The following is a 16849-nucleotide window of genomic DNA, read 5'->3' on the forward strand; positions in this document are numbered from 1 at the left end:
TTTTTCTGTTCGTTTCTCGCAAACGCCAAGGGTGACAAGGCATCCAGCTGAAAACCAGCCCTACCATTATGATGACTGTAAGTATTTGTCAACATAAGATACGAGTACATTCAACACTTCAAAGCTCTCGTCTCTGAAGAAAGAGCGGGGTCTATAAAGATCGTAGCCTTGCAGTAAAAGCTGTCTGGTTTCCACAATATGCGCTAAACTTGGTCCTCTAACCGTGTTCTACTGTAAATATCCACCATGGGAGATCTAGACAGATTCTCTGACGCGTCAAGTGTTTTCATTCCCCAGCCGTGCATCGCCAATGCCTCCGCCAAAAAATTAGGGTACCAATACCAACCATTCCAGGACAATGTGTCTATTCGAATATTCACTCTAGCCCCCGGCAAACCATCCGAGCCATTGAGAGGAACACTTGAAGCTATTAAGATTGATGAGATAAGAAGCTACGAGGCGATATCATATGTCTGGAAGGAGGATGGCCCGCTAAATTGCAAATATGAGATTGTAATCACTGCCGATGATGATGATGATGATGAGAGGCTTTTAGAACTGACAGAAGGGGGAAATATCTTTGCAGCGCTGAGGCGCATCCGTCTTCCGGATCGAGGGCGCCGTATTTGGGCCGACCAAATCTGTATCAATCAAGAGGATTTAGATGAAAGAAGCCAGCAGGTGCAGTTTATGAACAGAATATACAAAGATGCGTCCCATGTTCTGGTCTGGCTTGGGCTCGACAACAATGGAGAAGCCATTTCAGCGTTCTCTTTGATACACAATCTACACAAAACGCTCCAAAACGCCGGCGATTCTTATGCCCGGCGCGCGGATGACCTGGAACAAGAAGTAAAGAACAACAAAAAGGCGTTGCAAAGTCTAACCAATCGTAAATGGGTAAGTATAAACTGAGAGTCTGCTCATATATAAAAAAACGGCCGAATGGGCACTGACATAAATATTAGTTTAAACGCGGTTGGATCGTACAAGAGATTGGAACCGCTGCACCTGCTACAATGTTCTGGGGAGACGCAGAAATTGACTGGAAGATACTGCATAGCGTTTGCGAATCACTCACAGACTATCACCATCTTCGTAAAGAGCTAAACATCAACACGTCCGACATCAAGTTCCTGTTCCAGAGATTCATTGAGCCGGACGCAACTAGCCATCACGCCAACCGATTCAACTTTATATATGAGCTTCATCGAGCACGCAGCTTAAACTTCACCAACGACAGAGACCGCATCTTTGCTTTTCTCGGCCACTATTCTCTCACCTCAGACGACTTCTTCAACTCTGAGCTTGCGTCAATCACACCCAATTATTCGATGTCTGTGGAGCAAGTTTACACTGACTTGGCTAAGCGGTCGCTGAGGGGATGCCAAAGGGATTCAGCTCTGATAACATTAGCAGCCGTGCAGCACCTTGACGGGAGGCTACCGTCCCGTGATGGCCCGGCACCACTTCCTAACAGCGGACTGCCATCTTGGGTGCCAGATTGGAGGACTTACCAAGGTTTTATTCTTTCAGAGCCCATCAATCCGCATCGAGCTCATGGTTCTTCAAAGCCAAAGCTTGAGATTGATGACGACTCCGCCCTACTTCGCATCCACGGTGTGTATGTCGACACGATTGAAGCGTGCTCCCCACCGTTGAAGAATAAAGACTTTCACGGCAAAAGTCGCATGATAGAGTTCCTCTGGAACGAGATTTGCCAAAAGAAAAGCTTCAATCTAGGTGATAAATACCGCAATGGCCAAGAGCAAGCTTTCTTTGCATTCATGCAAACTCTTAGCAATGGCTGCGTGCAGATTGCTGGACGAGAGGGGATCCCGTACAACGAGATCCCAGCCTCTAGGTGGCTTGAACAGGCAGCAATGTACCTCATGGGAGCACTTGGTAACACAAGTACCGTATCACCAGAGATACGGACACTCGCAGATGAGGCCAGGTGCAAGCACGAGAAAGAGGAGTGGAGCCGTTCGGCTAATGGAGCCTCGAAGAATCGTATCTTTGCGCGAACGGAGAGCGGATATTATGTTCTCGGGCCTGCAGTCATGGAGAAGGGCGATGTTATATGCGTCTTATTTGGCGGAAAGTTGCCATTCTGTCTACGGCCGGTTGGAAACCGGTACCTACTAGTCGGCGAATGTTATACCCATGGGTTGATGGAGGGAGAGGCGCTTGATATGATGACCCGAGGAGAATGCTCCGAGAAGGAGTTTGAGATTGTGTAAATGGGTTCTGGCAACTATACGTGTATGTTTAGTATGCCGATTACATGAGCTACACTCGTTCATTCACCATGTATGAGTCTCCTGGACTTTCATCCCGTCTTGAATTGACTAAATGCTGTAAGCACTATACACTCCAGATCCTTGTGAGTAAACTCCAGCTCCATGTCGTTTATCCTCTTGGCCTTGACTTCTTCTTCACTGGCCCATGTGAAGTTTTGATGCTCTCGTGGGTCCAAAGTCACATCCATGTGACCTTCACTATTGGTCTCGACCTGCACCGGGAACACAAATTTGCATACTTTCTTCCCGGATCTACTTTGTAAGAAGTAAGGTCTTCCAACAGGAGCCCCCAGATGGACTGCTTTAAGCCCGGCTTCCTCCCATAGCTCGCGCGCCGCAGCGTGCAGGATGCTCTCGTCGTCGTCGTCACAGCCACCCCCCGGGACCTCCCACTTGTTGGGCATGCTGTCATGGGCAGCGCGCTGAAGCAGAAGCAGCCGAGGGCATGACTGATTGCTGGTGTCGAACACAAGCGACCCAGTCGCGATGTGAGTGTATCTCGGATCTGGATGAGCTGAAAGATATGCTTGCTGGGAGACTGTAAACGGAGCAGCGCTGGGATGGACAGTAAAATTGAACTGGAGGTCTGATGCAAGACGCTGAGCTGCTGCCGCTCCCGAAGTATTGGTACTAAGCATGGCGAATTTTACGGTGGCTCTAGTTGTGTTGAAAACAGAAGAACGAAGAAAACGGTTCATTAATGTACAAAGACTGAACGCTTCAAACATTTGCAAGAAAGCCAAGGGAAGGACAGTTGGACACTGGCCAATGATGGAAATTATTCTACATGTACTATTGATGATAGCGTGCAGTCATCGTTGGCCGATATTGAGCCGCTTGAACAGATGTAGCAGCATCACGTGGTTCAATTGGTCGTTCCGCTTGTAGGCTACGTACTATTGGTAGTTATCTGCATATTCGATATCATAGTAGGTTGGCACACATCATTGATGATAAAATGCATCTGCTATTTACCTGCTTTTATTTAGGGGGGAACTGGCGTAAGCCCACTACATGTAGGTTGCTAGGTGGGTGATGTGGAAGGCTTGCAACTTGGCTCCTACCGTAGACTTTCGGATGGTGCAAAAGTTGCAGAACGGATGTATTCTCTACAGCATCTGCTATAGGAGATACATCTGTCACTTCTGCTTTAACCGAGCTCGCGCATTGCTCGTCTATTTGTACACTCTTCCAAGGTACCTATTAGGTACTACCTATAGCAGGTAGGTATCTTTTTCGGCAGCCTCAGGCACCAGCAGTTTTTGTTTCCAGCAGCCTCAGGCAGCGGCCGACATCCAAGTCACCATAAGGTCACCTGGGCAGTCAATCAGCCTGTGTACCTAATCCAGCAACATCATTGCCTAGGTGCACTAACAAACTACCTAGTAGTGCTGCACTACATCTTGCCGCATTGGTACTGGAGGGAGTTTGGCAGATTTGGGATGGGCGTGGGCTGGGATGGGATGGTACAAGTTACCTAGGTAGTTTCCTCGAGTCGTAGCACAATCTAAAGTACACTTTCTTATCTACAAACGAGCCAACCAGAAGCTGTCGCTGCAATCTCAGCAGATTTTGCAACACGGAACCTTCAATTGCAAACTTACAATTATGGCGAGCCCAGTCAATCTGCTACCTTCGTGGCTATTGCCTAAAGCATCGTAAAATCGATCACCAGGAATGGTGCCAGGGCTTGAAAGCTAGTCTATGCTTATTTACAAATGAGTAGAGAAAACGCATAAAAGACAGCCATGTATAATATTACAGCACAGGTAGCTTGTACATCTTGCCATTTAGTTCCAGTGAGCAGCCTCAATAAGATAATGCACTACAGCTGACCACAGGCATCGGAATGTTTACTACTGGACGATCCGTAACATTGGTAACTAGGAGCTTTCAAGGATCCATAACATTGATGCTCAGTCTCTCCAAGGTTTTTTTCTCGAGCTTCATGCTTGGAGGGCCATTTTGATCCAGGCATTTTTCAACGAGAATACCAGATATCCCGTCAAGCCTGCCAGAAAATTATGTTTTTGGTCCAATATTCGAGTTTGTCGCCAGGACAGACAAGTGTGACTATGATTCAGATTTGGTTGTGTCATTATCTCGGACTCGTAATCAGCGTCTTTAGCCAGCATAATGCTGAACCTGCTGTTGACTGTTGATCCAATTGACGGCATGTGAAATGCATTCACCACACTTTTCGTTTGACGGCCCAGCAGCATCTCGACGGCAGACCTAGTTCAACGTCTCAGCTCGAAGTGCATTATAACTGCCAACCTCTATCGGCATTTTATTCTGGCTGACAATGAGAGTGTGGGCAACTCCGCACTCCCTCGCCCCTGGAAAAGCGTCAGGAAAGGAAGCATCCGATGTCAACTTTGCGAGAAGGACATAAAAGAATATGACACTTTCTGCCGCCCTGTGGAGAGGCAACGTTGTTCTTCACGCCGCAGTATCCATGACAGGTCTGCTCCACACGTACACGAGATGTCGTATTGGCTAAACCCGTTACGACAGTTTTTTTTATCTCTTAGCAGCGGTACTATGCTAAGAAACTCTGTGAGAATACTGCCATCTCATGTGTAGCTGTGCCAAAGACGCTGCTCAATGCTCACGCAGTCAGGCTTCTGCTTTCCCCTTAACGTTGTATCATCGACTTCTTCATCCATCTTAATTTGTATACGCATTAACAATATGCATATTTTTAGCATCAAATTGCACATCATCTGAAATTGTATGAGCTATCAAGGCATCCATCTTCCTCTCTGTCACGGAAAGTCTGCGTATATAACTACCTAGTCTGAATCGTATCCACTGAGGAGGCAACAAGAAGCCCAAAGAGTTAGAACTCGCCACCTGATCATTATGGGTTTCCCACAGACTACTCTGCTTGCCCTGGCTAGCGTTTCTCTCTGGTCCCCTGCACTATACGAACCAGGCTGGCCCAATGCTAACATTAACCGTTTGGAGTAGCTATTCTATGAGTACCTGGGTGGTAACAGTAGCCCAGGCATTGCCATTTTTGTTCATGGCTGCGATGGCATAGGCAACGAAACCCGAAGAATGAATTTGGGGCAGAATGGGTCGCCGTGTAAAAGCTAGGCATCTCGGGGCGAAGAAGTCACCTTTTACCCTGCCTTTGTTACCCAATTGCATCGGGTATCCGAGATATCACACTTAGTTCTTGATCTCATGTAGTTACCATCAATATCCATGAAGGAATTGATCTCATTGGGCTTGCAATCCCGTCTAATAATCAGATACTTGACTAGTATAATGCAGTTGGCTATAAATTAGTAATGTGAAGATTGGCCTTTCGCCATTTATGCTTAAAATAATGAAAAAAGAAATTATAGGGCGACAGTTCAAGCCGCGTTATTGTAATATTCTTCGCTAATTACACTTGTATTTAAAAGACAGTTTCAGGTTAATATAAGCGTACTACTAATGTAAAGTGTGGCTTTGTAATGGTGGGGATAACGTTGGTTTTCTATTGCCCACAGCCAGTATACATAGGTATAAGACTAGTACAGTAGGTATTCGACAAGTAATTTATAATACATAAATGCCTCTTATTAAAGAACAATTGTTTCAAGCTGACTACTGCATTAATAAGGAGTTGTACAAAGCGGTGCCCAGTAATATCCGTCAAACACTCTGTACCAAATTTTATTATCACTACCACTGCCTTGGTGAAAGCAATGAATTTTATGTATGGGCTATAATAAATGGCCCTGATGATGTTCCAGCCGCAGGAATTGTAACCCCCAATGTCCAACTGTTCCCATCGAAGATCCTATACCAAATCTGACTATCGGTTCCACCACCTTTATGAAAACAGTAGAGTTTGTTTTGATATAGCACAACAGCTGGAGCAGATGTTGTTCCAGCGTTAGGAATTGCAACACGAGGTGTCCAATTGTTGCCGTTGAAAATCCTATACCAGACTTGGTCATCATTTCCGCTCCCTTTATGAAAACAATAGAGTTTGTTCTGATAGAGCACAGCAGCTGGACTTGCCGTTGTTCCAGCATCAGGAATCGCAACACGAGGTGTCCAATAGTTGCCGTCAAAGATTCTGTACCAGACTTGGCCATCATTTCCGCTCCCTTTATGAAAACAATAGAGTTTGTTTTGATAAAGCACAACAGCTGGACCTGACGTTGTTCCAGCGTCAGGAATCGCAACACGAGGTGTCCAATAGTTGCCGTTAAAAATTCTGTACCAGACTTGGCCATCGTTTCCGCTCCCTTTATGAAAACAATAGAGTTTATCTTGATACAACACGGCAGCTGGACCTGACGTTGTTCCAGCGTCAGGAATCGCAACACGAGGTGTCCAATTGTTCCCGTCAAAGATTCTGTACCAGACTTGGCCATCGTTTCCACTACCCTTGTGGAAGCAAATAATTGTATTTTCCGAGACTATAGCGGATGGTCTCGATGTTGTTCCAGCATCAGGTATTGTCATATGAACTGTCCAGTTTGTTCCATCAAATTGTTTATAATAGACTAAGTCGTCTGAACTGCCTTTATAAAAACAATAGATAGTATCCCAATAGAATACAGGAGACGGTCCTGATGATATTACAGCGCCAGGAACAGCTAGAAGAGGCATTGGATAGTTCATAATATAACATAGTATGAAATAATATTGTTTCACTTGAACATAAGGGGGAGCTAATTCAAACGTGAGTATTTAATATTGTTTTAATCTTTGTTGTATATTCTTTGATCTCCTCTTTTAAAATATTTTACCCCTTTGTTAATATATTTCCCCTCCTCTTTTAATATATTTCACCCCCTCTTTTAATTTATTTCACCCCCTCCATTAATGTATTTCACCTCCTCTTTTGATATATTGATAAATAATGAGATAACTTAAATATAGCTCATAGGAAATTAGTAAAGCTATTACGTTAGAAATCGAGATAAGTAGAGAAGAGCGGAGAGTGATAGGCGTACCATATCTGCTACTTCACAGGTAGTACACAATTAGGTCATAACCAGTGACCGTGCTTATCTCTGTCCTTCTTCAAGTATCATAACATAGCTACTTCTTTTATTCGAGGTGGTTCCTGGCTAAGGGCTGCGAAGCTTTTAGACTGTGAGTAAGTGCACGGCAGGTATACCACTGCGGCGCGCGGTCCCCTTTCTTTAGGTCGATTGGCAGTATCTGATGTCAACCCACCGACCAAAAACCCTACTACGGGATATTCCTGTTGCGGTAGACTATATGTAAGGGTAGGCATGAAGCAAAAATACGGAGTGCAGAGTACCTTATGATAGTGTATCAAGATTTCAACCCCTCTTTCAATGTTTTTGACCCCTCTTTTAATACATGCACTTTTGGCTAATAGTGCAGCCTTGAACATTCCCACATTACAGGAGGCTTGGAGGATTATTGGTATGCTGTGTCATCGTGGCCCGTGTACATCCTTTACTATGGGCAAATTGATGATGAGCACGGCTGCCGAATTTCCGTTCCTTCAAGGCCGAGAATTCCTTGAGATATTCTTCGTTCGTAACGATAATATCGATGACGAGGAAACCGGCGATCTCTACGGGAATTTCAGGGTAGAAGATGGGCTTGGAACTGATGACCTATTTAACCTCTCCAGGAACGAGCACATCCCAATCGCGCAACAAGATTATGTGCCCATGACTGGCCCGTCTCTGCCTATATCAGGCGCTGATCAACTTTACCTCACATTAGATCTATGGGATCACGATAGTATATCCGCCGACGACCCCATCGTCCAAGGGACGATTAGATGGAATGCCTATAGTCATTTCAGCGAGTACAAGAAGAAACATATTCAACTTGTTACCGGCAAATACGGCAGAGCAACGGTGAGCTATGCCGTTATGAGGGATGCTCTGGCCGCTACCATCGAGATCACATTAATTAACGGAGACAACGAAAACCCCACCGACATCTACGGGAGCATTACTACATGTAATGGCCTTGGCGAGAGTGAGCCATTTCAGAAAACAAAGAAAACCTCCATCAAAGTGAGACCGAAAGATCTTATTAAGCTTTCACGATGCGTTGTGGCCGTACCAACAGATGATAAACTGAAGGTCAAGGCCGATCTTTATGACCATGATCCAATTTCGTCTGATGAACATTTGATGGACGGGTATGGCACGTTTACACCCTTATGGAATCAATGTCACCAACAGACGATTACTGGACCACATGGCGAAGTGCAAATAAGGGTGACTTGGTCTTAATATCCCGGAATATTAATATAAGCAAAGAGTTTTATAATATTTATCATATCAACTGTCAGATATAGAGTATATTAATGGTCATATATACCTATATAACGTCCTAATGTCTAATACTCAGTATAAGGTCAGGGTTCCTAAGGTAATAAGCCTAGACGTGACAGCCCGAGTTCCTCTATGTTAGTATAGGAGGAATTCTCAAGCGATAAACTGTTGTACGAGGTTTATGTTGGCGAATATGTCAGACTGGACTGACGGGCAAATTATATTTTGAGAAGTACGAACGGACTTTGGAGCAACTGTTAGTCCTGCGAGCCTCTCGCAAACTTGATACACTATCGCTTATTAACGTATAACAAGTAGATATTATCTACATTGATTCCAGCAGTATAAGATGTTTTGGTGTGAGATCTACTTCGTATGCCCTGTAAGCTGCTGCCATTCTTGTCCCCAAAACTCTTCTCCCTGTTCGAATGTTGGCCGCGTGTTTGGATCTAGGCTCATGCATCGAGAAACAAAACCCTTCCATACTTCTGGCCTACTCTCACTTCTTTCAGTCCACGCAACTTCCTTCGCCTCCAGCCGTCTCCTGTCGTAAGTCCACACATCCTCGCTCTGCTCAAAAATCACCCACAAACTGCGCCCTACGCTGTAGACCTCTGCAGCCTCCAACGCTCTTCGGCATTCAAGCTGCCACAATTGGAATACATTCCGTCTTGGCCAAATCCCAAAATTATCACGTAGTGGGCCTATGAACTTTCGATAGACCATCCTTTCTTTCCCGGGTTTGTCTTCCACACCTCAGCTGGTTCGGCGTTTATGACGACCTCTACGTCCCATGAGCCATCCGCTTCCGGTGCAAGGGAGAAGGGAGACGCACCGCATTGCTCCCAGTTGATTATAATCACGTCATTCTCTTTATTCAGAAGCATGTTGTTTGGCTTCAAATCCATATGGTATTGCCCTGATGAATGCACAATCGCCATTGCTGATGAAATTTGACACGCCCATTTTGCCTTTGCTGCCAGATGGAGGGTTGAGTGATTCTCATTGCTTTGGCTAATTACCTCTTGCAATGATTGGCGCTCGAGGAACGGATACAATGTTCCGCACCCGTAGCGGTCTTTTTCTACAATGCCGTGATTTGCGGATTGAGGTGGCCCAGTGGTAACTAGTAAGGGCGGAGCACGCAAGATATTTGAATGACTGGGTAGAGAGAAGACGATCCCGAGTTCATGATAGAATGTATCTCGCTCGGATATATACACTGAATCGCCTTCCAGGAACAAGCGGAAGCTAAGTCCTTTATAGACGTGTGATATCCCATCCTTCTGATCTTTGAAACGAGTGACAGTCGTTCCTCCGCGCCCACCTAATCTATCGGAAAACTGAAGAGACTCAAGTGATATACAGTGCAGTTCGGTCGTATGAGCTTGTGGGATAAGAGCATCTTTGATGGAAGAAACAGGCAAAAGACTTGTGAGATACTCTCGAAAAACACTCTCGTGAGAGATCCTGAAAGTCGTTTCACCGTGATCATCTTGCTGGATGTGCACAATGATATCCGGAAGTCAGATTGAAAGGGTTTATGCGCAAAGAGGCCAAACGTGCGATATTAAATCGTATATTCTTTGGCGCATGGATTCTCGGCCCGAAAACGGTTTTTTCTCGTCATCGACTTCGATCTCGTGAAAGCAGGCTACTATGCGGCTGCTGGTGCTGAACGGCTGGGAGATGTCGAGATTGAATCTAAAAACTAAAGAAAGATCGCCACAGTAGCTCTCTGCAGATACTGCAGTCTCATCTTCGTTCTCTGAGATGAGTGTCGTAGATATTTCCATTTTTTAAATGATAACGATGACGGACATCAATCTAAATGTTTAGATCTTTGCAAAAGATAAAGAAAGTCGAGGAAAGAGGAGCTTGGGCCGGTGCGTGCCTACCTCATTGTTGGACGGCCTTGTGGGCACGTGGTGTGCCGTGATGACACACAATTTGGGTAAAATAACGAATGTGTTAAGTCCGTTTATCGTGATGTGCGCGAAGAGTTTGTGCACAAAGGCTTTTGTGGTGATGAGCGTTATTGACGCCCGTGTGTTGTCCCTCGACAAGTCAGAACGCGGTTTGCAGGCTGCAGAGAACGAGACTCAGCTGAAATGCAGGCGAATCCTATCCTGGTCTCCCCAAACAAACCTACGGATCAGGTCCATAGCGGCTATTCCCTCCATACTCTTCATCAATCGACTTCATTTTTGCTTAGAATGGCCCCGCCGACCAATAGCGAGCTCAATGAAAGACGAGAAAAGAATTGCATCGCCATCTCTCACGAGAGAAAGTACTTCCGAGTTGGCAACACGTGGGTAAAGCGAGGCCTACGACCCCACGAATGGCAAAAGCAGAATGGCTTATGCACGTTCCTTTATTCAACAAGGAGAGTGTCCTTAATGAGGGCGCATGCCTTGTATTTCTTGCAGAAACCGGAATTCCGCTCCCAAAATTACTTGGCTGCTTCGAAGATGACGGCGCAGCATACCTGGTTACTGAATATGTGGAAGGAGTTGGAATGAATGATCTTGATACTGAGCGTCAAGCTGTTGTTACGAAAGAGCTACAATGCCACATACTCACACTCAAGAGGCTTACCTCTGATACCTGGGGTGGACCAGACAAGATGTACCTACCCAAGCACTTGGACAATTCCCTACGCTCTAGGCTAACTTACTGCCAGGTTCTTCCGCCATATCGTATTATGCGAAAATCCGACGGGCGACCATGGAGAATGCGTCAGCGGAAGCAGCAAGACCTGGTGTTTTGTCACAATGATCTCTCTATGAACAATGTCATTGTTGACCCAATCACGCTCAAGATCAGGGCTATCGTTGATTGGGAATATGTGGGTTTCTATCCACCTAAATTCGAATATCCATTCTACCGGAGGCTAGGTCCATCTGTCCCATTAGACGGTGAGGTGGACGATTTTGATTTGTTGACGGGGATGATCTCTGAAGACAGGGAATAGTCAACGCGCCTTTACCCCTTCAACATCTTATGCATCACGGTGGCCTCATTTGAGTATGTGTCGAAGCACTCATCCGTCTATACACGAAGGTAACTCTATAATTGAGTGAAAAAACAAAGACACTGAATGTATTTGCTAAGGAATAGTACAAACAATTTTACCCGAACTTTTATTTTCCTCCATGTATTTGTGTGCCTCGACAATCTCTTCCCAGGATAGTATCTTGTCTACCATAGTCTTGAGTCTACCCGCCTCGAACTCTGGCATATAAGTTTCAAGCTTATCGCGCAGCTCGCCCTGGTAATCCTCATCGCGGCTTCGCAACGTAGAGCCTTCAATCCGGATACGCTTAAAAAGAATCTGTGAGATGTCTGCATCTGGAACCTTGCCGCCGCTCAGCAGCCACAGCAGAACAATGCGACAGTCACGAGCCGCAACGTCGAGATTCTTTTGGAAATAGTCTGCGCCAACATAGTCAATAATAAAGTCAACTCCTTTTCCGCCAGTAGCCTTTTTTATTTCAGAAACCCAGTCCTGAGTCTTGTAATTGTATGCGGCAGTAGCGCCAAGATGAGATGTCACAAACTCGCATTTCTCATCACTACCTGCGGTAGCATAAATTGCAGATGCGCCAGCCAACCGCGACAATTGTATACCTGCAACTGATACACCGGAGGCCCCGGCATGCCAGAGAATGGACTTGCCACTAGTGAATCCAAGTACTTTATGTAGAGACTGCGTGGCTGTGATCCAAGTCTCAGGAATCGCCGCCGCCTCCTCCCAGCTTACAGCATGCGGCTTGTGAATGAGCATCTTGGAACTGACTGCAATATACTCGGCATAAGCTCCACCGTAAGCTAGCCCGAGCACTTCGTCTCCTTCTTTAAAAGTACTGTGATTTCCAGGGCCAAATGTTTCGATGATGCCACTAAATTCGACGCCGAGTGTTTTTGGCGCCTGAGGAGGAACAGGATATTCGCCGTTGCGCTGAATAATGTCCATGCGATTGATGCCAAATGCTTTGACCTTAACGAGAGCCTGGCCTTTGCCGGGGGTAGGCTTGGGTGTATGATCATTGATGAAGAGAGCATCACGTTCGCCCGTGCCACCTCGGATATCTGTTTGCGTCAGCTAGACTTCGACCAGAATGAGAATAAATAGCAACCCATACCAACGGCTTTCATCAGAGACATATTGGCTTTATATTATGTTTTAGACTGTATTTTCATCTTGTGAAAAGTTGAAGTCCTCGCCCTCAATAAATATGGTTTTCTAAGGCTCTTTAGTGCTTTGGGTAGTGATGCTATGATGACGACGTCCCTAGCTTCGGAGGATTTGGGAGTTAAGGGCGGGGGAAAGGCAACGAATCAATACATGCTTTTCCTCAGCTTCTGCTGTGTGTTTATCTCTTGAATGGCCATTTGCTCATTTATGTTGTACTCATGCGGGGAAATGAATTGCCCAATTTGTATGCGCAGTAGACGCCTTGAGAGCCAGGGCAGAGTATAAAAGGATGCTGTGTAGCCTCCAAAGCTGACAACATAATTACCACAACTTTATCTTGTAATATCACTAATTGCCCTGATCTAAAAATCTCTTTATCAAATATGGCCTCTAAGCCCAAGATTCTCTTCGTTCTCTCCTCCCATTCGGCAGGATGGTATCTTGTGCGTAAATCCCCTCTCTCCCCGGAAACGCACTATGCGCCCTCATAAACCAGACAGTAACAGTCAATTAATTCGAGCTTCAGCCTGAGTTTGCGCATCCGTACCAAGTTCTTGCACCACATGTCGAGGTGTTTGTAACCTCGCCTACGGGCACATCGATGGTTGATCCTATTTCAGTAAAGCTCTTCAAGGATGATGCATACTGCCAAGAGTTTTACAACACAAAGCAAGATCTCTGGACAACTACCGAGAAGCTTTCCTCGTACTTAGGACGCGCAAAAGACTTTGATGTTATTTTTGTCGTCGGAGGATTTGGACGTACGTACTGGAGATTCTTATGACATTTTGACCGCACATAATTTCTACTGCACCACCATGAAAGTAAAAGGGCGGTATATAAGTGCTAATACTATTAACACAGCCATGTACGATCTGGCCACGGATGCTACCTCTATTCAACTACTACGCGAATTCCATGATGCTGGCCGCATTATTGTCGCTCTCTGCCATGGCTCGGCTGCTTTGGTCCATGTCAAGCTGGCCGATGGAACACCAATCCTCGCTGGTCATCAGGTAACTGGCTTCAGCAATCTCGAGGAGGAACAGGCAACCGCCAATGAAATAGTCCCTCCAGGTATGCCTTTCAGTCTCGAAGATGCCCTTAACAAGGCTAGCGGCGACAAATATGAAAAGTCGGGTGAGGCTTGGAGTCCACACGTCATTGTTGACCCATCTCGAAAATTGCTGTTTGGACAGAATCCTGCTAGTGCTCATCCTTTGGGAGAAAAGCTACTGGAAGTCTTGACTCACTAGGGGCTAGGCAGCAGATAGATTATTTTCGTATGGGCTCGCTTGCTTATCACGAGGGCCATGACATTGATGCTAAAAGTCTAACGATCAATTTACAACAATCACTTATTGTCCGCTTATATATTCATCTGAACGTTTCAATTACCTTTTCTTAACCAAGTGTAGATGTTCTCTTCCCCGAATATGCTGCTCACGCAGCGATTCACCGTCAATTCGTTTTTCGTTGTAGATACACCCTGAAGAGTCTAAAAGCTACAGTTCCTCTCTTCCTTGCTATCGGCAAGGCAAATACAAAGATGAGAACGATTCATCTTGAAACACGTAGCTAATATGTATATGATCCTCTTTTTGAAGATGTATATGCAGTCACACATTCAAATTCGCTATCGTGTGTCCGAATTCGTTCCACCCAGATGACTCCACCAGCAATCCGTCTCTCTGGCCCCGGGCGTAAACACTCCGGTCTTGGCCTTTCCTAGATTCATTATCATGCAGCTAGTATATTCCTCCTTACAAAATAGTTAAAGTGTCATATTTTTCGCCCAATAGTAGCCGTTGAGGTATTTTACTTCATGTTATTGCTGGCACCAGTAAAGATAGCAAGAGGCTTGGCTAAGCGAATACACTTTCTTCAGCTCGCCTCTTCGGATTCTTTTTCTTCTTCTTCTTTTTTTTTTTTTTACGATTGCGGCTTCTGTTCATGGAGAATTTTAAGGCAAAGAGTAGTTCGATCTAAAAGACCACTCTGAATGTTTATGCGTGCGATACGGCGTACACAAGCTTAGACTGCTGAGAAATGAGAGTATTTAGGACTAGTGCTACACCGCCCACCTTCGGTTCAAGAGGTAACGTCATCTTTTTAGAAACAATCTACGTCTTGACGCAAGCTGGCTGGACAGTCGATTTTAAGAGTAGAAACCAAGTAAAATTACTATATTTAATGTATCTCTTCCAGCATCAGTGAAATTTCAGGCTGTCACTTAACATGGATCTACTATCAGAAGAACGCTCTCGACTCCTCTTGAAACTATTATGAAAAGAGGAATGGTCCTAGCCGTGGGTACTCCTGCCTCGGCAACGCTGTCATTGGCAAAGGATGCACCCTATAGACGACCCAAGATTCTTTTGAGAGCAGTAGGTGCTCCATCATGGCAAACCATGCCGATGGCGTTCCATTTACTGCAGAAAATCATTCGCGTCGTCTCTTGGGGCTTTGGTCTTCAAACAGAGATTATGTTATTTGCCCAAAAGCAGTTTTTCCCACGAAAGAGCTTCGGACAACGAGTTGCTGTCCTTCAAAGACCTCTTTTGACGTCTCTACAGCAACGCTCGAACTACGAACATTGTATTGTTTGGAGATGGATGAATGTTCTTTTCATGTATCGACCTTTTCGAGTTTCCGCTTACGTTAATACGGTCAAGGCTATTTCCTAGCCAAAGGCTTAACGCCGATGGCCCCTCCTATAAGCTGAAAATGTCTTGCAAGACAGTCACCATTCTATGAGAACGTGGTACATTCTCATATTCACTATGAACAATTGAGAAAAGCTCTTTTATATCGAAGTGGAAGACGGAGACCAATGTGATATTTGAGAACCTGCTAGAAATTATTTGCATGAATGTTTCCGTAAATTCCCCCATGCCCTTCATCTCTTCCTAAGTGTTCGTATCTCAATGGCTAGAATCCTTTTGTTTTCTTCCGCTTTTTCTGACCTTTCATAAACAAAAGAGCGAACATCTACCATGCCGGGGAGCTATCACCACTCTTTTACAAAGGTAGCCCAGGGAGTAGTTAAAAAAGACTGAATAGAGAGCCCCGTCATGGTCGACAATAGAAGTGAAATTACCCTGCTGTTACCTCCGCTTTCATGTAGAGAAACCATAGAGTCATATAACTTGTTGAATTTATTGGAGGGGATCGCAGTTAGAATCGCAGCCTAAGAGCCTCGATATTAGTAGATATCCAAACAGAATGAATAGTCCAAGATCGCTCAAAGTGTTGTGTCTCTTGCATCATACTATGTCAAGAAAACGGTAGACGCTGACAGATCTAAGAGGACTGGACAAGATACAACTCACTGTTATCCTTGGTGCATCCGCTAATGCTGCCGTTGTAGGTGCAATCGCACCAGGTACCGCCGGCGCCCATACCACCAGGGACGGTATGGCAGATAGTCTGACACTGACAACGACCACGTCCCGCCCTAGCCTCAAGGTTATCGACAGGAGAAGGCGCCGCAATAGCAAGGGCAGAGAGCCCAAGCATCGTAAGGGTAGAGATGATGGAAACGCGCATCTTGAACGTAAGGATGATAAGTGGATGGATGGGAGTAAATAAGGATTGTTAAGATAAGGTATGAGTTAGCCGGATCTATTTGTTGATGTCTATGATTTTGAGTGTTGGGTCGTTCTACATGAGGGAGTCTCTGGGAGGAACAGCAACCTCTTATATACTTTTCAAACTGAGCCTACCTATCCAGGTACTTCAGACTGATACTTTCGTCATCACTGATCAAGGGTTCCCGTTCTGGAGCCACTTTTGTCGAAAAGTACGAGATAATGAAATTCAACGTGACGTATTTTCTTCAGTATACGAAATGTCTAATGTCTTGCCAAGACTATTGTAGTAGTATTCCAAATCACGAGGAATCCCTTACGTGAGTACTAGGTAATAAGAAGCTGCAGTATCGAGTTCTGATATCTTCCGGGAGTATATTTCCGCCAGTTATACGCTGAAGGTTTTAAAATGCCAAGAAAGTATTTCTTAGCTTGCAAGGATCATATGTGTTTTCCATTCACCAAGTTTCTCTCTACGTC

The 16849-nt window shown here is 45.2% G+C and overlaps 7 protein-coding genes across 7 annotated transcripts; 4 read left to right on the top strand and 3 right to left on the bottom strand.

The window, feature by feature from the left end:
• Positions 1-246: 246 nt before the first annotated feature.
• T069G_02203 (heterokaryon incompatibility protein (HET) domain-containing protein) lies at positions 247-2243 on the top strand (the record flags this gene model as incomplete). Its single annotated transcript, XM_056169413.1, has 2 exons — positions 247-900; positions 969-2243. 2 exons carry the CDS (start codon positions 247-249, stop codon positions 2241-2243), a joined length of 1929 nt encoding a protein of 642 aa, XP_056034729.1.
• Positions 2244-2332: 89 nt separating this feature from the next.
• T069G_02204 (NUDIX domain-containing protein) lies at positions 2333-2941 on the bottom strand (the record flags this gene model as incomplete). The annotated part of the gene is made up of 1 exon (XM_056169414.1): positions 2333-2941. One exon carries the CDS (start codon positions 2939-2941, stop codon positions 2333-2335), a length of 609 nt encoding a protein of 202 aa, XP_056034730.1.
• A 4806-nt stretch (positions 2942-7747) lies between these two features.
• Positions 7748-8539, top strand: T069G_02205 (uncharacterized protein; the record flags this gene model as incomplete). The annotated part of the gene is made up of 1 exon (XM_056169415.1): positions 7748-8539. The coding sequence occupies one exon, from the start codon at positions 7748-7750 to the stop codon at positions 8537-8539; it is 792 nt and encodes a 263-aa protein (XP_056034731.1).
• A 2258-nt stretch (positions 8540-10797) lies between these two features.
• Positions 10798-11555, top strand: T069G_02206 (phosphotransferase enzyme family domain-containing protein; the record flags this gene model as incomplete). Its single annotated transcript, XM_056169416.1, has 3 exons — positions 10798-10939; positions 11011-11209; positions 11249-11555. 3 exons carry the CDS (start codon positions 10798-10800, stop codon positions 11553-11555), a joined length of 648 nt encoding a protein of 215 aa, XP_056034732.1.
• Positions 11556-11690: 135 nt separating this feature from the next.
• On the bottom strand, positions 11691-12748 carry T069G_02207 (zinc-binding dehydrogenase domain-containing protein; the record flags this gene model as incomplete). Its single annotated transcript, XM_056169417.1, has 2 exons — positions 11691-12673; positions 12727-12748. 2 exons carry the CDS (start codon positions 12746-12748, stop codon positions 11691-11693), a joined length of 1005 nt encoding a protein of 334 aa, XP_056034733.1.
• A 414-nt stretch (positions 12749-13162) lies between these two features.
• On the top strand, positions 13163-14035 carry T069G_02208 (DJ-1/PfpI family domain-containing protein; the record flags this gene model as incomplete). The annotated part of the gene is made up of 3 exons (XM_056169418.1): positions 13163-13222; positions 13306-13540; positions 13644-14035. 3 exons carry the CDS (start codon positions 13163-13165, stop codon positions 14033-14035), a joined length of 687 nt encoding a protein of 228 aa, XP_056034734.1.
• A 2047-nt stretch (positions 14036-16082) lies between these two features.
• On the bottom strand, positions 16083-16328 carry T069G_02209 (uncharacterized protein; the record flags this gene model as incomplete). Its single annotated transcript, XM_056169419.1, has 1 exon — positions 16083-16328. One exon carries the CDS (start codon positions 16326-16328, stop codon positions 16083-16085), a length of 246 nt encoding a protein of 81 aa, XP_056034735.1.
• Positions 16329-16849: the final 521 nt, after the last annotated feature.

This window comes from Trichoderma breve, chromosome 1, assembly GCF_028502605.1.
Source record: "Trichoderma breve strain T069 chromosome 1, whole genome shotgun sequence".
NCBI lineage: Eukaryota > Fungi > Ascomycota > Sordariomycetes > Hypocreales > Hypocreaceae > Trichoderma > Trichoderma breve.